Source organism: Tamandua tetradactyla, chromosome 3 (assembly GCF_023851605.1).
Source record: "Tamandua tetradactyla isolate mTamTet1 chromosome 3, mTamTet1.pri, whole genome shotgun sequence".
NCBI classification, from domain to species: domain Eukaryota; kingdom Metazoa; phylum Chordata; class Mammalia; order Pilosa; family Myrmecophagidae; genus Tamandua; species Tamandua tetradactyla.
In genome coordinates this window covers 31,225,484-31,246,870 of record NC_135329.1, presented here as the reverse complement: position 1 = coordinate 31,246,870, position 21,387 = coordinate 31,225,484, and the positions used below count along the sequence as shown (strand labels likewise).

General features: G+C 38.7%; 1 protein-coding gene across 1 annotated transcript in view; it reads right to left on the bottom strand.

Moving 5' to 3' along the window:
* Positions 1–20,389, bottom strand: part of MSRA (methionine sulfoxide reductase A) — a 559,731-nt gene extending 539,342 nt beyond the window's left edge. Inside the window, exon 1 of the mRNA XM_077152948.1 lies at positions 20,148–20,389. Within this exon, the coding sequence (XP_077009063.1) occupies positions 20,148–20,283 (136 nt within the window). The 5' untranslated portion in view covers positions 20,284–20,389. The remainder of the gene's footprint in view (positions 1–20,147) is intronic.
* Positions 20,390–21,387: the final 998 nt, after the last annotated feature.

The following is a 21,387-nucleotide window of genomic DNA, read 5'->3' as shown; positions in this document are numbered from 1 at the left end:
AGAACTGTCAACTTGTAACTTAATAAATCCTCTTTATAAAAGCCACTCCATTTCTGGTATTTTGCATTTTGGCAGCATTAGCAAACTAAAACACATACCATGGAATATTATGTAGCCATTAAAAGGAACATACTAGATTATATGTTGACTTGTAAACACCAGTTAACTTGTAAATATTTCCATGATGTACTAGTGTGGGAGAGAAGCAAGATGCATAGACTATAATGTGATGCATTTTTATAAAATATCAAAAATAAATAACATGTATATGCTTGTATATGACATAAACATGGAGAAAGGTATTGAGCAATGCTCTTTCTGTTATGAATTTTATTTACTTGGTAGTTTAGGAGATGCAGATCAAAATGATTCATAACTTACAGATCAAACTAAGAAATAATATAAATAAAATCTAAGATTTAAGCACTGAAGTCCTAGAAGCAACAAAGAGCCATCTCAGAATAGGTTGTATATGACAAGCCCATTGTGAGGTAGTGGTGAGAGGTTATTACCCCAATCCTACTAAGACAAACTGGAGATGACAGCAGAAATCACTTGGTTCTTTTCTAATTAGCTTAATAAAACATACAACAGAGTCTTCATTTTTAAAATGCTATCAATTTTGACATTCCTCAACATGATAAAGGGAATATATGAAAAACCCACAGCTAACATCATCCTCAACAGGTGAAAACTGAAAACTTTCACCTTAAATCAGGAACAAGACAAGGAGGTCCACTATCACCATTGTTATTCAGCTTTGTGTTGGAAGTTCTAGCCAGAGCAATTAGACAAGAAAAAAATAAATAAATAAATACAAGGCATCAAAACTGGAAAAAAAAAGAAGTAAAATTCTCACTGTTTGCAGAAAATATGATACTACATGTAAAAAATCCCGAAAATTCCACGGTAAAACTACTAGACCTAATAAATGAGTCCCAGCAAAGTGGCAGGTTACAAGATCAACACTCAAAAATCTGTAGTGTTTCTATACATAGTAATGAACAATCTGAGAGAGAAATGAAGAAAAAAATTCCATTTACAATTGCAACCAAATGAACAAAATATTTAGGAATAAATTTAACTAAAGAGACAAAAGACCTATACAAAGAAAACTACATGAAACTGTTAAAAGAATTCACAGAAAACCTAAATAAATGGGAGGACATACTGTGTTCATGGATTGGAAGCTGAAAATAATTAGGAAGTCAATTCTACCTAAATTGATTTACAGATTCAATGCAGTACCTATTAAAATCCCAAAAACTTATGTTTCAGAAAGAGAAAAACCAATAACCAAATTTACCTGGAAGTACAGGGTACCTCGAATAGCTAAAAGTATCTTGGGAAAGAAAGAAGTTGGAGGTCTCACACCACCTTACTTTAAGGTGTATTACAAAGCTACAGTGGTCAAAACAGCTTGGTACTGGCATAAAGATAGATATACTGACCAATGGAATTGAATAGAGTGTTCAGATATAGACCCTCTCATCTATGGATAACTGATCTTTGATAAGGCAGTCAAGCCAATTCACCTGAAACAGAACAGTCTGTTCAATAAATGGTGCCTAGAGAACTGGATATCCACATGAAAAAGAATGAAGGAGGATCCACATATCACATTCTACACAAAATTAACTCAAAATGGATCAAAGACCTAAACATTAGATCTAAGACCATAAAAATGTGAGAAGAAAATGTAGGGAAATATCTTATAAATCTTAAAATTGGAGGTGGTTTCCTAGACCTTACACCCAAAGTACAAGCACTGAAGAAAGAAACAAACAAATGGGAACTCCTCAAAATTAAACACTTTTGTGCATCAAAGAACTTCATCAAGAAAGTAAAAAGACAGCCTACACAATGGGAGACAATATTTGGAAACGATATATCAGATAAAGGTCTAGAATCCAGAATATATAAAGAGATTGTTCAACTCAACAACAAAAAGACAGACAACCCAATTACAAAATGGGCAAAAGACTTGAACAGACAATTCTCAGAAGAGGAAATACAAATGGCCAAAATGCACATGAAAAGATGCTCAATGTCCCTGGCTATTACAGAAATGCAAATCAAAACCACAATGAGAAATCATCTCACACCCACCAGAATGACCATTATCAATAAAACAAAAAACGACAAGTGCTGGAGAGGATGTGGAAAAACAGGCACATTTATCCATTGTTGGTGGGAAAGTCAAATGGTACAAGCACTGTGGAAGGCAGTTTGGTGGATCCTCAGGAAGCTAAGTATAGAATTGCCATATGACCCGGCAATACCATTGCTAGGTATCTACTCAGAGGATATGAGTGCAAGGACACAAACAGACATTTGCACACCAGTGTTTACAGCAGCATTATTTGCAGTTGCAAAGAGATGGAAACAGCTAAAACGTCCATCAACAGACGAGTGGCTAAACAAACTGTGGTATATACATATGATGGAATATCATGCAGCTGTAAGAAAGAATAAAGTTATGAAGTATGTAACAAAATGGATGGATCTTAAGGACATTATGCTGAGTGAAATTAGCCATAAACAAAAGGACAAATACTGTATGGTCTCACTGATATGAACTAACATTAATGGATGAATTTGGAGAATTTCAGTTAAGAACAGAGGTCATCAGGAGATAGAAATAGGGTAGATATTGGGTAATTGGAACTGACTAGTGCACTTTGGCTAGTGCATTTCCTAATATAACTTACGTGGACAGCTTAATTGAACACATAAGTATATGGAACCTTGAGTAGGACATGAGATTTTGTTGGTTCGTCCAGAGTGATGCCCTGATGAATCCCAGAATGACTGATCAGTGAGTGGAAAAGCATTTGCAAAGTCCCCTTCAGGGAATGGTAAGAACAGGGGAAAATTCAACCTCCTCAAGTTGAATTCTTGATATTCTTATAAGCAATGTGGACAATCAAAGCTATAGGCTGAGCCCCCAGTCTTGGAGTTGGTTCATATGAAATTTAACCCCACAAAGGATAGGTCAAGCCTACTTAAAATTAGGCCTAAGAGTCACCCGCAAGAGAACCTCTTTTGTTGCTCAGATGTGGCCTCTCTCTCCAGCCAACACAACAAGCAAACTCACCACCCTCCCCCTGTCTATGTGGGACATGACTCCCAGGGGTGTGGACCTTCCTGGCAATGTGGGACAGAGATCCTAGAATGAGCTGGGACTCAGTACCAAGGGATGGAGAAAACCTTCTCAACCAAAAGGGTGAAGAAAGAAATGAGACAAAATAAAGTGTCAATGGCTGAGAGATTCCAAACAGAGGTGAGGGGTTATCTTGGAGGTTATTCTTACACATTAAATAGATATCACCTTTTTAGTTAAGGTGTAATAGAGAGGCTGTGTTCCAGTAACCATGTTTCTTGAAGATGATTGTGTAATGATATAGCTTTTGCAATGTGACTGTGTGATTGTGAAAACCTTGTGTCTGATGCTGCTTTTATCTACCTTATGGACAGATGAGTAAAACATACGGATTAAAAGTAAATAAATAATAGGGGGAACAAATGTTAAAATAAATTTAGCAGGTTGAAATGCTAGTGATCAACGAAAGGGAAGGGTAAGTGGTATGGTATGCATGAATATTTTTCTGTTTTCTTTTTATTTCTTTTTCTGAATTGATGTAAATGTTCTAAGAAATGATCATGATGATGATGAATATACAACTATATGATGATATTGTGAATTACTGATTATATATGTAGAATGAAATGATATGGTAAGAATGTTTGTGTTTGTATGTTGATATGTTTAATAATATATAATAAAAAAACGAGATACCACTTCATACCTAATTGAATGGCTATTAAAAAAAACAAAACACAGAAAGTAAGTGTTGACAAGGAAGCAGAGAAGCAAGAATCCTTACACATTGCTGGTGATGTTGTAAAATGGTTCAGCCACTGTAGAAATCAGTTTAGCAGTTACTGAGAAAGTTGAAAATTGAATTACCATACAAGTCCTTGCTTTGATGCATACCCTCAAAGAATTAAAAGCAAGGACTCAAACATATTTGTACAATAACAGCAGCATTATTCACAATAGCCAAAAGGTAGAGTCGACCCAAGTGTCCACCAACAGATGAATGAATAAACTAAATGTGACATATACACACAATAGAATATTATTCATCCATTGGTGAATTGCATAATATTCATCAATAAGGAATAAAGTTCTGATACATATTACAACATGTATGAACATACTGAGCAAAATAAACCAGATACAAAAGGCAAACATTTTATGATCTTGTGTATATGAAAGATCTAGAAGAAATATTTTCATAGGGACAGATAGTAAATTATAGACTACTGGGGGTGGGGTGGGGGGGTAGGAGTTACTGCTGAATGGGTACAGAGTTTCTGTTTCATATTATTAAAAAGTTGGGTAATGGATACTGGAAAAAGCCAACCCACTTCTGGTATATTACATTTGGCAGCTTTAGCAGACCAAAACAACAACCTATTCTCAAATGTTTAAAAAATAAATTATATATTCAAAATGGTTAAAATGGGAAATTTTATGTTGTATATGTTACTACAATAAAGGTTTTTTTAAGCACATGGAAATATATCATTCAAGGAGTGTTATCTTCACAACTGTGCTGCTTTGAATCTGTTATGTACCCCAGAAAAGACTATGTTCTTTCAATCCAATCTTATAGGGGGCAGACAAATTGTTGGGTGGGACCTTTTGATTAGGTTGTTTCCAAGGGCATGTGGCCCCGCCCATTACAGGTGGCTCTTAATTCACTTGCTGGAGTCCTTTGAGAAGCAAATTTTTAAAAATGCCCTGGGAGAAACCAGAAGCACTCATAGAAGCTGAGACAGCCATTCTGAAACCAATCCAAGAGAGAAGAGCCAGCAGACATCATGTGCCTTCCCATGTGAAAGAGGAACCACAGACACCCTCAGCCTTTCTTCAGTGAAGGTATCACCTTGTTGATGTCTTAGTTTGCAGGGTTTTATGGCCTTAGAACTATAAATTTGTAACCTAATAATTCCTCTTTGAAAAAAATCAACCCATTTCTAGTATATTGCATTTGGCAGCTTTAGCAAACCAAAACAACCTACTCTCAAATGTTTAGAAAATAAATGAATAGATGGATAAGACAAAATGGCATAGCAAAAGTGGCAAAATGTTAAAAGCTGGGTATCTGGGTAGAGGGTATGTTGGTGTTTTCTGAGTTTTTTAAGATTTTTCCGACTGTCATAAGTTTGAAATTATTCTAAAACAAAAAGTTTTTTAAAAAAATGTGCTCAGTTTTGCTTATCAACCACCCTACAAGTACTGAAGTCAATGAATGTATATATAAAATGAAACCCAGGCTTTACCTTTTTAATGGATCTCATTCTGAAAAAAAATGACAATTTGAGGATTTTTAATGAACCAAAATAATTAAGGCTTAACTTCCATTATTATATTATCAGAAATACCTCAGTTCATATTTTACACCTGGAAATTCATATTTAAATTTATCTGGCCTATGCTTTAAATCAGGTGTGTGTTGCCCCCAAAACTACTGCAGCAAACAGCTACATAAACTTACTCATTCAACTTCTTTCACCAGAAAATAGTTATCCTTTTTTATTCTCCATATTGAAATAAATCCACAGAGCTTCTTAATATGAATATAATCCAGAGGAAGAAATTTTTTTTTTATTTCTTTTAAAAAGTTGTCTGCAAGTTGGATTCCTCAAACCTTTTTTACACTCAGAGGGTTGGCAGTTGGGTGAAGTTTCTAGTCTTCCTGGTATGCTGTTTCCCAGCAACCTGCATGGGGTTGTCAGGGAGAGACCCTGAGTGAACTCAGTCTGTTATCAGGCCTGCTGCAGTCCTTGGGGGGCAGATGGGGAGGAGCTGGGAGGCTTTGTGCAGCTCTGCTTCATGCCAGTGCACACATCCTAGTATGGGAGGAATGCTAAGTGGTTAGCTAGAAACTCCAGGGAACATGCCAGTTGCTGCAGAGGGCTTTCTGCCAGATGACCTAGCTTTTTACGAATTGGTGGGAAGAGGTAAGGAAATGGAGGTTTTCAGCAATGCAGTGTTTTCTCAGGAGTTCTGTGTGACTGCTGGACTCCATTCTGCAAACTCTCGTATGGTATTCTTTTCGTTTGCTAACCGCATTTACTTGTACTTTGTCTAGATACTGCCACGTCTTTGCTAACTGCAGTATACACAAGTTTTTTACTTTATGTTTTATTTTCTCCAGCTGGAAAGCTATGAATGCCTGCAAAGTATTTTATTTTCATTCTTCTTCCCTTCTGCATAAAATTTCCAACTGGCCAAAGAAGAATTTTTGGTCTCATTCAAACAGTGCTTTCTTAATTTTTAACGCTGCATTTGACCTAAGCGAACTGTAACCAAACTATTACCTAATAATAAACTAGTGCCTAAAAAAAAACACACACACAAGTAAAATAGGAAATTTTTATGAAGGAAAATTCAACACTACTATCACCTTATCGCGGTAATTTCTTCTCAAACTTTTTTTATTGTATAGTATAACATATATACAAAGCAAAGAAATGAAAAAACAATAGTTTTCAAAGCACTCTTCAAACAGTGGTGACAGGATAGATCCCAGACTTTGTCATGGGCTACCATACAATCCTCTCATATTTTTCCTTCTAGCTGCTCCAGAATATAAGAAGCTAGAGGGCTTAACTACTCTCTTATCACAATCGACTTTTCATTTCCTTCTTTTTCTGTGAACAATAACATATATACAAAAAGCTATAAATTTCCAAGCACAGCACCACAATCAGTTGTAGAACATATTTCAGACTTTCACATGGGTTACAATTTCACAATTTTTGGTATTTACTTCTAGCTGCTCTAAAATACTGGAGACCAAAAGAGACATCAATCTAATGATTCAGCATTCATATTCATTGTTAAATCCTATCTTCTATGTATAATTCCACCATCACCTTTGAGTCCATAGGGCAATTCTAAATTTTTTATATTGGAAGGATTTGTCACTAATGTGGGGCAAGGAGATGGAACTATCTGATGTTCTAGAGTGGCTGAGCTAGGTTTCAGGACTTATCTGGACCAGGGACCCATCTGGAGTTTTTAGGTTTCTGGAAAGTTACTCTAGTGCCTGGAACCCTTGTGGAATCTTATAAATTGCCCTAGGTGTTCTTTAGGATTGGCTATAATGGTCCTGGTTGGGGGTTGGCAGGTTATGATAGGTAGCAAGGTCTACCTGAAGCTTGCATAAGAGCAACATCCAGAGTAGCCTCTCGACTCTATGTGAACTCTCTCTGCCAATTGATACTTTGTTAATTACACTTCTTTTCTCCAATTTGGTCAGGATGTAATTGTTGATTCCATGGTACCAGGTCTGGATTCATCCCTCGCTGTCCTCTCCCACATCACCAGGGAGACTTTCACCCTGGATGCCATGTCCCACGTAGGGGAGAAGGCAATGATTTCACTTGCAGAGTTGGGCTTAGAAAGACTGAGGCCATATCTGAGAAACAGAGGTCCTCCAGAAGTAACTCTTAGGCATGCCTATAGGTAGTCTAAGCTTCTATGCTACCTACATCAGCTTCACAAGAGTAAGCCTCAGGATCGAGGGCATGGCCTATCCCTAAAGTTTGACACAGTGTCAGGGGATTCCCTGATGGTAAGGTTTAATAGTTCCATAGTCTTTCTCCCATCCCTCAGGGGACTTTGTCAATACTTTTTGATTATCTGGTTAATAAACTCTAGGCTGCTTCCAGGCATTACAACAATCTATACAGGATTAAAGGGCCTCTTTCTTGTTCTGTGCTCCCTGTGTTTCCTTTTGAACACAGCTCATAGCATGCAATAGCAGTTTTCCCCCTGTACCCTCGACTTAAACACTCATTGTACAAGAATCGTATCTTTGAAGTAATTCTTACAATGTGGTAATATTTTTCAAATAATTAATTTTACATATGTCTGGGAAGACATTCAATACTCCCAAATATTATTCTTCAGTTTTTAAATGCAGTAATAATATATTCATCAAAATATATTGTCACTCTGCATTTCTTCCAGTTTCACTATTACTATTCTTCACTGTTTTATAATGCAAATTTAATACATGTATTCAACAAGCTAGTGGATTGGAGACCTAGATCTAACCTGCTGAGAAACACTGTAGATATAATCACACAAAATGATACAGAGTCCTACAGTCCTACTTTCCTTATGTAGGGCCTTTTGTCATCTATCGTAAGAGACACAGTTTACAGAACAGGTTCCAGCTACCCAGAAGATATGGTGGTCTCTAGTCAAGGTAAAATTAAGCATTTGTAGTGGTAAATGAAAGCGAGGGGTAAGGGGTATGGTATGCATAGTCTTTTTTTTCTCAATTATCATTTTATTTCTTTTTCTGTTGTCTTTATTTCTTTTTCTAAATCGATGCAAATGTACTAAGAAATGATGAATATGCAACTATGTGATGATATTAAGAATTACTGATTGTATATGTAGAATGGAATGATATCTTAATGTTTCGTTTAATTTTTTTTAATTAATAAAAAAGTTTTTAAAAAAATTAAGCATTTGGCATCACAAGTCAAAGTAGCAAAATATCCCACTAAATGGGAAGAGGATTTTAATAGAACATCCAGGAGGAAGTTACCCAGAGGTTCAAGCAATTTAGCACTTGTAATAAACAGCAGTCATTATGCCAGAAGTGTACAGTAACCATGAAGGAGTTCAGAAACACAAAGGAAGGAAACAGCAATCACTGAACACCAAATATAGGAAAGGAACTCCACCTTCACCTCCCGTAGGAGAGACACTGGAGTAAAAGCACAAAATAGGGCTCTAAAGGCCCTAGTGATTTAAGAACAATCTAAGCTGAAAAGGCTGCATAATAGTGGAAGAAGGTGAGTTTAGTCTTGAATGGCCCAGGAAGATGTATTTAGATAAGCTGTGAGGAAGAAAGAAAACACCCAGGGAGGGAAGAGCTAAGAACAGGAGTCATGCCTCATGTGTGAAACTGGAAGGAAAGGTCAAGTGAGCAGCAATTTACAGAGTTTCTCATATCACGATGAGGAATTGGCTCACACATACCACAGAGTGTCACTTCTGTTTCCTAAGTAGCAGAAAAATGAAAATCAAGTTTTAGGCAAATGTTTGATAGTGGGGCTTGGGATACACTGGACTGGGGAGATTAAAGGAAGGGAGACAGGGAAAAAGATAATGAATCAAGACTTATTGGAAGCAGGATATATTAAGTACAGAGGTAAGAATCAAAGATAAATGCAGGTCTATTCTGAGTTGTAACTGTTGCTTCTAAATTCTGAGATACTAAGCTATTTGTGTATAACCTGGTTGTTCCCTAAAACTTCAAGTATTTATGTGACACCTGAAACTCAGAATTAAAGCTCTGAAGCTATGAAAGTCAGCACTACAACATACAGCAACTGTTTAAAAAAGTTGAAAAAGTGATCAGACTTTGACTAGAGATATGAATGAAGCTGATCTGGACAGGACTAAGGTAAATCAGAATACATGGTAAAGGATGATATTATCCATATTTTAAAACTACAACTTCTGTGTGAGACCAAAGGAAGAGACGTTCATTTGGTTCTAAATTTATATTTTGGGTAGTGCATTACCTAATTTAACTTGTACGGTCAGTTTAGTTGAGTACCATAAGTACATGGAATCTTGAATAGGGCATGAGATCTTGGTGGTTAGTTTGATGCCCTGAAACATCCCACAGTAATTAGGGCAGAGAATAAAAAAGTATTTACAAAGTCCTCTTGGGGGACTGGGGAGAAAGGAGGAAATATTAAACTTCCCCATCTGAGGAATTTCTGATATTCTCGCAAGCAGTAGGGACAACCAATTCAATATGCTAGCCCTCAATCTTGGGGTTTGTCCCTGTGAAATTTATTCCTGCAAAGGAGAAGCTAAGCCTATGTATAATTATGCCTAAGAGTCACCCTTAGAGAACCTCTTTTGTTTGCTCAGATGTGGCCTTTCTCATGAGTCCCAGGGGTGTAAATCTCCCTGGCAACATGGGACAGGACTCCTGGGATGAGTCAGGACCCAGCATCATGGGACTGAGAAAGTCTTCTTGACCAAAAGGAGGAAGAGAGAAATGAGACAAAGTTTTAGTAGATGAGAGATTTCAAACAGAGTCAAGAGGTTATCCTGGAGGTTATTTTTATGTATTATATAGATATCCCTTTTTAGTTTATGGTATATTGGAGTGGCTAGAGGGAAGTACCTGAAACTGTAGAGCTGTGTTCCAGTAGCCTTGATTCTTGAAGATGCTTGTATAACTATATGTGTCTGATGCTCCTTTTATCCAAGTGTTCAAGTTTGCTAGCTGCTAGAATGCAATATACTAGAAATGGAATGGCTTTTAAAAAGGGGAATTTACTAAGTTGCTAGTTTATAGTTCTGAGGCTGTGAAATTATCCAAATTAAAACAAGTCTATAGAAATGTCCAATTTAAGGCATCCAGGGAAAGATACTTTGATTCAAGAAGGCCAATGGCATTCAGTGTTTCTCTCTTCACTGGAAGGGCACATGGCGAGCATGGTGGCATCTGCTGGCTTTCTCTCCAGGCCTTTTGCTTCATGAAACTCCCTGGGAGGCGTTTTCCTTCTTCATCTCCAAGGGTTGCTGGCTAGTGGACTCTCTGCTTCATGGTTCTGCAGCATTCTATCGTCCTTCTCTTCTTTGTCAGAATCTCCAGTTTTCTCCAAAATGTTTCCTCTTTTATTGGGTTCCAGTAAACTAATCAAGACCCGCCTGAATGGGTGAAGTCACATCTCCATTTAATCAAGTTTAATACCCACAACTGATCGCATCACATCTCTTTGGAGATGACCTAATCAAGCTTCCAACCTATAGTGCTGAACAGGGATTAGAAGAAACCGTTGCTCCCAAAAGATTGGTTAGAATTAAAACATGGCTTTTCTAGGGTACATAAATCTGTTCAAACTGGCACACCAGGATATGGACAGATGCATGAAAAAATAAGGACAACAAATAAATAAATAATAGTGGAGGTTAAAAACGGTAAAAAAAAAATGGGTAGACTGAAGTACTACTTGCCAACGAGTGGGAGGGGGAAGAACTATGGGATGTTGTGAGCTTTTTTCTTTTAATTTCTTTCTCTGGAGTGATGCAAATGCTCTGAAAATGATCATGGTAATGAATACACAACTATGTGATGATACTGTGAGCCACTGATTGTATACTTGGATGAACTGTATGCATATGAATATATCTCAATAAACGTATTTTTTTAAAAGACAAAGTGGCTAAGGTTTTGGAGATATGAGAGCATAGACAGAAATGGGGAAATTAAAATATGTAGTCAATCTTTTAAATGGAAAAATGGCAAATTTGCTTTTAGAACTGAGTTTAGAGTTACAACAGGACATGCACGGCCCATAAGTAGCTGGAAATGGAAAAGCAGAACTTTCACAAGATGAGATACAGATTCAGAGCCATGCACAGATAGAGTGGTTGAAACCATGAAAGAAGCTAGCTATTGATGAGAAGGGCAAAAAAAAGAGTAGAGCATTAAAATGTGGTAAGGAAGAGGGCAATGCCAGAAAATGCCAATCTACTTACTAAAAAAAAAAAAATGTGATCAGAAACTCCTGACTTCTTACCACTTTTTGGTTTAAAATTTGATAGGGAGATAGCTACAATTTTCAATACTGAATACTATATTACGACAAACCCATGGCTTACTACAAATCTGATATAGCTGAAGCTCTGGACAGCATGCCAAAAACTCAGCTCTACACAGCCAATCCTGGGCTGAGTCTCTGAACTACAGGAATAAGAAGGGAAGTGGCAATAAGGAAATTACCATCATGTAACAGGGTGAACTGATACTTCATTCTTCAAAAATGGCCCACTCCTTATCACATACAATCCCACCTGGCTGCAGAAATTCTGTCTAGCCAATACAGTTTTTGAATATGATAGGGGAAACCAATAACATTGAAACCAACAAACAATGATAGGCCCAAGTTCCAAACCTCTTCAGTGCACTGCTCTCCTTGGCATTACTCATTTAAGCATTTATTGAATGGTCTATATTGCGTGTATGTCTATTATTACGATACTGCTCAGAGTAGCCCCACCTCTCAAAAAGCTCAGAATGTAATATGCTACAGTCATTCAACAAATATTTATTGTAAGCCTATTATGTTCCAGGCACAAAGATTAAGATAATTACTGCCCTCAAGTAGTTCACAGTTTGGTGCTAAGTATTCATAAAACATTGAATACTGTGAAACTCTCAAACTGAGAATTTAAGACACACGAAAGATGAAAGAATAGGATAGAGAAGACCCACAACTTCTGCTCATCATACTCTGACACCGGGAAACCTTCTGCAGAACACAGTCTTTCCCATGTCACCAGAGGGTCGATGATTTTGGCTATCGCAAGATGGTAGGGTCAGCCAGCTGCTGCTGCAATGGGAGGGTGCCTAGCCTCTGCAAGGCAAAAGCAGTGATGGGTACCAGGCCACTGGGGCCTGTGAGTGCAGGGGCCAGACTAAGTTCAACCAAGCAGTCTCCACTCTTATCCTTAAAGAGGGCCTGGAGACCACTCACACTCTTGAAGCCCACACCCCAGACTGATATGTCCTTGCCTCAGCCATCCTCACTCTTCCCTCCCACCTGCCTTCCCTCTCCTCCCTGCAGCAGCCAAGGCCCCTCTTGGATTAAGTAGAGGTTAACATCCTTTTCTACATTCCTGCAGCACATTCCTAGCAAATCCCTGCTCAGAGATTAAGGATTAGGGACTCCCCATCATTTATCCTGGCCAGAAAAAATGTTTATCACTAGTCACAAGAGAGATTGGAGGGAAGTTTGAAGAAATCATCACAAATCTATCACCACTACAGGAAAAATACTTTACAGTACCTATTCCAAGGATGAAAGGTCAATTGTGTTAGCTGCTACAGTTGGCCTCACACTATAACCTAAAAGAACGCCTCTTTGCTTTTTTGTTTACAGCTGATTTTTTAAAACTATAAATTATCTCTTATTTCTGTAGCATACAAAAGGTAAGGATATGATTTATGTAAAACCAATCACTTGCACACTGTGCTGGTTTGAAAGGCTGCATGGACCCTAGAAAAGCCATGTTTTAATCAAAATCCCATTTCGTAAAATGGCAGAATAATCCCTATTCAATAATGTGTGTCTGAATCTGTAATTAGATCATCTCCCTGAAGATGTCTCTCAATCAAGAGTTAAACTGGATTAGAGGAGATGTGTTTCCACCCATTTGGGTGGGTCTTGATTGGTTTACTGGAACTCTATAAAAAAACATTTTGGAGAATAAGAGATTCGAGAGAGCAGAGAATGCTGCAGCGCCATAAAGCAGAGAGTCCACGAGCCAGCAACCTTTGGAGATGAAGAAGGAAAACGCCTCCCGGGGAGCTTCATGAAACCAGAAGCCAGGAGAGAACGCTAGCAGATGACGCCATGTTCACCATGTGCCCTTCCAGCTGAGAGAGAAGCCCTGACTGTGTTTGCCTCATGCCTTCTCAACTGAGAGAGAAACCCTGAACTTCATCAGCCTTCTTGAACCAAGGTATCTTTTCCTGGATGCCTTAGATTGGACATTTCTATAGAATTGTTTTAATGGGGACATTTTCTTGGCCTTAGAACTGTAAACTAGCAACTTATTAAATTCCCCTTTTTAAAAACCATTCTGTTTCTGGTATATTACATTCCAGGAGCTAGCAAACTAGAACACACACTCACACAAAAAGCACAGGAAGTTGTGGTATACATCTCTCCAAGCCAGAGAGAGGAAGAAGAAACAGGAATAGGTCCCGCTGTCCCATTACAGGCACCCCTGTCCCAGATGCTGTCATATTCTGCAACTGGAGATACCTAAGCGATGAGTTTTCTGTTTTCAGCAGGGAGGCTGGTAGCCTGTACATCAGGATGGTGGGGGGAGGGAGGTCTGAAGGGCCTAGGGCACTACTGGAAATTAGGAACTTGATAGCCCCTGCCTGATATCAACTAACCATTACTGAGTGTCTGATGTGGGTAGGACCTTTGCCAAGTGCCATAAACTAGGGGTTAATATGAGTAAAACCCATGGTCCCTCCTTTCAAGGAGCTCATCACCTAACTAGGGAGATAAGACATAGATTTGATAACTTAGATAGCAACAAAACAACTAAGTAGCAATGCAAAATGCTAGTAGAAAGAATTCACAAAGTAGCCTATAATTATTTGCCCAAAGAGAAGAATAAGGTTCACTTCTTTGGAGAAAAATGGGGTGGGAGAAATAGAATTCAAACAGGGAAAGTTTTCAGGAATGGGTAGAATAAGGGTATATGGAGAGGGTGGGAAAACACAATCACTTACCTAAGTAGGCACTTAATAAACATTCAATTTACGAATAAATTTAAAGATTGGAGTATGGATTCCACATGAGTAACTGCAGAGACAGAGCAGAGAAACATATGTTAGCCAGAAGACAAGGTCTTAGAGGGACACAGTAGTAAATAAGGCAGAAATGAGGATCAGATTGCAGGAGCTAGGAAATACCCTCATCACAGAGATTTGAGGGGAATATTGAAGGTTCTGGAACAGCAAGTAAAATAATCAAAAAGATTTGAGTTGGAAGCAAAGAAGAGAAATAACACTTCTGTCCCCTACATTTTAGAAATTAATCACACACTAAGGGAGACTTTTCTAAAAGGAAAGATGTTTTCTCTCATTTTCTTTTAAAAATCTATATATGTCACTCAAAATAACAGAAATATACATAATGTCTTCTACATAATAGTGGAAGGAATTTGTCCCCAAAGATCTCTTCTTTGTACAAATGATGCCACAATTGATGTTTCAATAAAAATGAATATTTATGAAATGTAAAATGACTTGGATTAACTTATTCCAATTCCACCCTCTAAATTTAGATTTTTAAATCACTCCAAAATGTAGATTTTGATTACAAAAGCAAGTTGGGGGGAAAAAAAGATCTACATGACAAGAAAAAGAAGAGCAAAATTTTATTTGAAAGAAGTACGGCAAAAGATGATAGAAATGTGGTCAATTAAACTAAAAACAGCAGAGCGAGATCATAATAAAAGTGGAGTTATTTAATTCAATAATGCAGTCACATTGTAAGAATCGGAAATTATAAAAAAGCATGAAATAAAGTCTCCCACCTATGCCTCCCAGCCCTCCACATCTCATCGCATATCCTTCTTCCCAGCTATCAGTTTCTTAGCTATCTTTTCAACGTTTCTTTATGCATTCATTATTACTTTCCTCCCTGTTCACACAAAAGTTAGGGAACACAAACACTGTTTTGACCTTGTTTTTACCACTTAACACTACATCTTGGCATGTTCTCCATTAACTATTCACATAGATTTTGCTCATTCTTTTTTACACCTGCATAATCCATTATGAGGGTAAACCATAATTTATTTAACTAGCCCCTATTGATGGGCATTTGGGTTGTTTCCAATCCTTTACTATTGCAAACAAAGCTGCAGTGAATAACCTGGTACAGTCATCATTTGGCATGCATGCAAGTATATCAGTAGGATAAATTTCCAGAAATTGAAATCCTGGGTTAAAAGGTATATGCATTTAAATTTTTGATAGATATTGTGAAATTGCCTTCCATAAGAGTTGAGCCAATTTACACTTTTGTTAACAATGTATGAGAGTATCTCTTTCCTTAAGGATTTACTAACAGAAGATAATCATCAAACTTCTGGATTTTTGCCAGTCTGAAAAATGAAAAATAGTGCTTGCATGCTCCTCATTGTTAGTGAAGCTGAGCATCTTTTTATAAGTTTAAGAGCCAAGTGTATTTTCTTTTCTGTAAACTGTCCATATCCTTTGCCTATTTTTTGAAGGCAAAAATTGTTTTGCTTATTAATTTCTAGGAGTTTTTATATGTTTGGGAGACTAGTCATTTGCCAGTGATGAGTTGCAAATATTTATTTCAATTTGACTTTTCCCTTTGCTTATGATGATTTGGGCCATACAGAAGATTTTTATTTTGATGTAATCTAATTGATCAATCTCTTAAGTCTTCTGAATTTTAAATCTTAATTACAAAGGCTTTCCTCATATTAGGATTATAATGGCATTCTCCTTTTCTCATACTCACATCCCTTCATATTTTACATTTAAATAAATGGAAAAACGGTATAGTAGTTAAGACTACAAACTCTAGAGACAGATTGCCCAGGTTCACATCCCAAGTTCACCACTTATTTGATTTGTGACCCTGGATAAGTCACCTAACCTCCCTGGGTTAGAATTTTCACATCTGTAAACAAGAATAATAATAGTTGCTTGTAGGATTATTGTGAGGATTAAAGTGTTAGTAAATGTAAAGTAGTAACTACAGTGCTGGCACATAGTTTGCGCACAATAAGTATGAGCTACTGCTATCATCATATATCTAGGTTTATCATGGCTTGAGGTGTGAAATAAAGACCCAACTTTTTGTTTTTGTTTACCCAACACCATTTACTGAATATTCCATCTTTTCCCAACTGATTTGAGATATCGCCTTTATTATATGCTACATTCCCACATGCATTTAAGAATTTTGGATCTTTCTATTCTGCCACACAATTTTAATTTTGACACTTTACTTTTACTATCAAGTAGCACAAGCTCTCCCTCGTTGCTCTTCTTTTACAGTTCCAAAACTAATCTTATTTTCTCCATATGAGTGTTTCAATCACTGTGTCTAGTTCTAGAATAAAACAAAAATATCATTAATATTCTTATGGAAACATTCATTTTATAAATTAAGAAAAACAGATATATGCTTGCTGTCTAGGATTCCCTTTCAAGAACCTAGCATTTATTGCCATCTGTTCATATCTTCTTTCATGTCCTTTAGCAGTGTTTCAAAGTTTTCTTTACTTAGGTCTTCCAGATTTCTTATTAAGTTTACTCCTAAATTTTTACTTTATTGGTTGCTATTATAAACGGGGTGTTTTCTTCCATTAAACTTTCTATATTGGCAAGTACACAAAAGGCAATATTAAATAATAATGGTGATAATGGGCATCCTTGTCTTGATTTGGACTTTAGTGAGACTCTCTAATGTTGCTTCATTAAACGTGCTATCAACTTTTTCTAAGGGCCAAATTACTTCTATTTAGTAAGAAGCAGTGGGATGTACTCATATTATCAGTGTGCTGTGGGAGGCTTGGCAAACAATAAAATAAAGCTACACATCAGTCTTTAATTCAAAATTGGTGCTGGAGAACTAGGAATATGCCCAATGATTTCAAGGTGATCAAAAGTCTATAGTGTAAGTGTGCCGGTTTGACAGGATTTATGTGCCCCAGAAAAGCTGTTTTAATCCTGATCCAATCTTGCAGGAGCAGCCCTTTCTTTTAATCCTGACTCAATATCGTAGGGTGGGAGCTTTTGATTCGATTATATCATGGAGATACGAAACGCCCAATTGTGAATGTGATCTTTTGATCAGATGGAGATGTGACTCTGCCCATTCCAGATGGGTCTTGATTAGTTTACCGGAGTCCTTTAAAGGGGAAACACTTTAAAGAAACCTCAGAGTAGAAGCAGATGCTTGGAGAATAGATGCTTCAGATCTGACAACACATGGATGTTTGAAGATGCTTGGAGTGCTTACAGAAAGAGCATATGTCTAGACAGCGGCAGAACCCAGCAGACATCACCAAATGCCTTTCCATGAGAGGCTAAGAAAGCCAGAACCCAGAGTTGTGCCCCAGAGGACCTAAGAGAAGGCTCATGGGTGCTTAGAGCAGAAACCACTGGCATCAGAAGCTGGAAGCAACAGAACTGGGAATAAGGATGAGCAGACACCACCCTCGTGCCTTCCCAGATCAGCCCTTCTTGAGTCAAGGTATCTTTCTCTAGATGTGTTAGGATATATGTATATGGTCTTATAACTCTAAACGTGTAATTTATTAAATTCCCTTTTTAAGAGCCGTTCAATTTCTGGTCTAATGCTTTCCGGCAGCATTAACAAACTAATACACACCCTAAAGATCGCACATATGTGTAGGACTCATGTGCAAGGATGGCCATTTCAGTACGTTTAGCAATGGAAAAAAACTAAATGTCCCTCAACAGAAGAATGAATAAACTAAAATAAAATGCATTACAGCATTAAATCTAAACAAATGACATGGATAAATCTCAAAAACATGATATTGAGTAAAAAATCTAGAGTGCAAAAAGAGAGGTATAGTACATAAGAATTTATATAAGTTTTAAACCACATAAAATCATAGTTATATTGTTTATGGCTGCATATATTATGCAGTAATACCACCAAAAAAAAATGCATGGAAACATTCTACATTAATTTCATGGATGAGAGAAAAGGGCTTTAGTTATATCCTAATGTTTTATTTTAAAAAAATCAGGAACTTCCAAAGAAGATGGTGGAATAGGGAGATCCAAAGCTCAGTGTTCCCACCAAAACAACTATTAAACAGGAAGGAACTCTTTGAAGCACTTCTTTTTAAACTCCAGAGGCCAGAACACCATACAGCATCCAGCAAAGAGTGGGAGGAAGAGACAGATAAATCACGACAAAAGAACTGTAAACTGCTCTGTCCAGCAGGCATAGGCTTGAAAGTGAAGTGATGCAGGGAGACAGGGAATAGAAACTGCTAGCGAAGATGAATGAGAAACAAACCACACAGTGGCAGCTTCCAAACTACCTCAAATCCAACAAATTTCTGTTTCCTAATCTCATACTCTGTAAAACCTTCACCATGACCTACTCCTTTACGGAACAACGCTGTAAGCAAAAAAGAACAGATGCCTAGAAAAAAATCTAAACGCAGATATTAGTATGGAACCATATGCAAAAGCTTATTCACCACGGAGCCTTCACAAAGAGTCCTAAGGCAATGATTCACAAACTATAGCCCTTAGGAGCACTTGGAGAGCTTGTTCAAAATACAGACTTGTTGGACCCAATCCCAGAGTTCCTGATTCAGGAATCAGGGGTGATACTGATGCCAGTGAGACCACTCTGGAGCCACACTTTGAGAAGCACTGCACTAAGCCAATACTACTCAGAGTAGATCCTCAGACTGGCGGGCCAGGGCTGTCTGAGAACCGCTTGTTACCAGTCTGAGACAGAAACTGAAAATAAGCTTTTGAAAACGCTTGTAGCAATTAAACATTACTGTAACATCTAAGCACACTGCCACTTTTCTAGTAATTTACTTTTTTTTTCCCCCATGGACAGGCAATGGGAATCAAACCCGGATCTCCAACATGGCAGGTTAGAATTCCGCCACTCAGCCACCAACGCACCGCCCTAGTAATTCACTTTTTTATTTCAGTTCCAAAAGTACTAGCTTGCAATTGATTGGAAATTTTTTAAAAAGTTAAGTTGCTGAGAAACACCGCTCTAAAATGACACTTCTGCAAGACTGATATACCCGGGCCCACCTCTCCTGAGAATGCCGGTGGGCCCACTTTGTCCCACACACACACGCGGTGGCGAAGGACCAAGAGCAGCTCCTGCCAATTACTGGAAACCCGAGGGGCCCTAATCCTTAACAGGTCCTGTTATCCTTAACAGGTCCTGTTATCCTTAACAGGAGTCTAAGGCTAATACTTGCAGCTGGAACACTGAACTGAGGTACAGCTTCAAAACTGAAGTTTTCATCCTTGTTTCTTTCGAGACTCCCGTAACAACACAGCACTGAACTATCACTGCCAGAGACCGGAAACACAGAGTCCTAAGCAAACGCGCAAAGGGGAGCTGCCCGCTCGCCTGACACTCGGAACAGGAGGTCCGATTAGAGCTTTTCCGGTCCAAAGTTTAGAACTGCCAGGGTATCTGCACTCTAGGAGAGTTAGAGCAACATACTAGACTTTTGCTTTGTTTTGCCTTAGCAGGGTAAAAAGCTTAAAAAAAGAGAGAGAAAAGTTCCAGCCCAACCCACCCGGACCTTTCTCGCGGCACGCCCCCCACCCCCGCAGGTGCCTCTCCGCGCATGCGCGGAATGCAGGAAAAGGACCAGACAGAGGAAAGCCTACGTCTCCCTTCCTAAGAGGGGCAGTATTGCAAGCCGCCGGGGGCTCGCGCGCATGCGCAGCAGCGACGACCGCGCCCCTCGTGCGTGCCCGCGTCCTTACCGGCTACTGGGATCGCTTCTTTACGGCCGGGTAAGGCCTCCTGAGGGCTGACGATCTTAGAGGTGGAGTCGCCCATTCTTGGGCCAGGAAAGAGGTTTTGGAAAAGCTGAGTAAACCTCCTAGTGGCCGAGAGCATGGGCCGGCCGTTCGGCAGGGGCAGGCGGGTTGAACTGCACTGCCGAGAACGGAGCAGTCGCCTGCGGAGCCCACGCTTGGCGCCCGTGGAGGCGGCGGCGGCGGCGGCGGCGCGCGGGACCGGCGTGCACTGGGCCGCGCTGCGGGCGGGCGCGGGTCCGCCGAGGCCGCGTACGTTCCAGATTGTGCAAGCAGCCGCCCCGGAATCGAGGTTACCCAAGGCTTGGGGCAAAACGGACTTAGGATCAGGGGCGTGTTCTTTCCTTGGATGGGGTGCGTGGTCAAGGGTGGTATCGAGCTAGGAGTCTTTCCGACTCTAAAGGACAGAGTTCCTAGGCGAAGAGCAAGTGTACTAATTGCGGCACGAAGGACACGAAGTGGGAAAGGCCAAAAACTGCCTAGCCTTTGGGGTGTAACTTGATTATAAAGTTCGTTCGTAGTTCACCATCTCCTTAGTGTTCAGTAGGCCCAATAGGATTTACGTTAGGGATGACTGGAGTGTGTGTCCATTGTAGCGATTATAATGATAAATTATTTGTACGGTTAATATTTCTCCAAAATGAAACCTAGGCACGATATTAAAAAAGCTCAGAATAGGAAAGGTGCATTCAATATTATATAGACGTAAACATATTTTACGGCGGGGGCGGAGGATAGAGGAGCTGTTTCAGTGAATTTTTGTTTGACTTGTTTCTCAAATCATGGGAAATATTTGTTCCTTGACATTTTCAACCTAGTAAGGGGATGTGGAGCCAGATAAGTGACTTGAGAGTTCAGTATGTGAATTTTGGCTTTAGACAAATTTCTGCCAAAGTAAGCAAGATAATCTCAGGTGAGGGAGAGAAATTGAGGTTAGCACCCACGGAAATAAGCCTCTGACCCAGCCTCCCATGAGTTTAGTTACCGCTTTCTTTTAATGCTGTCTGGACTGTAATTTAAGGAGAGGAGGTTGAGCCCGACTATATTATAGAATATTGCCAAACAAATAACACTGAATTTGGATTAAAATAATTGTTTTGGAATTTAGATTTCCCACGAGCAAAATAAAATAATGCTCCAATTTTTACTTTTCTTTTTTTCTTTTTGTCAGGAGATAATACCCTTA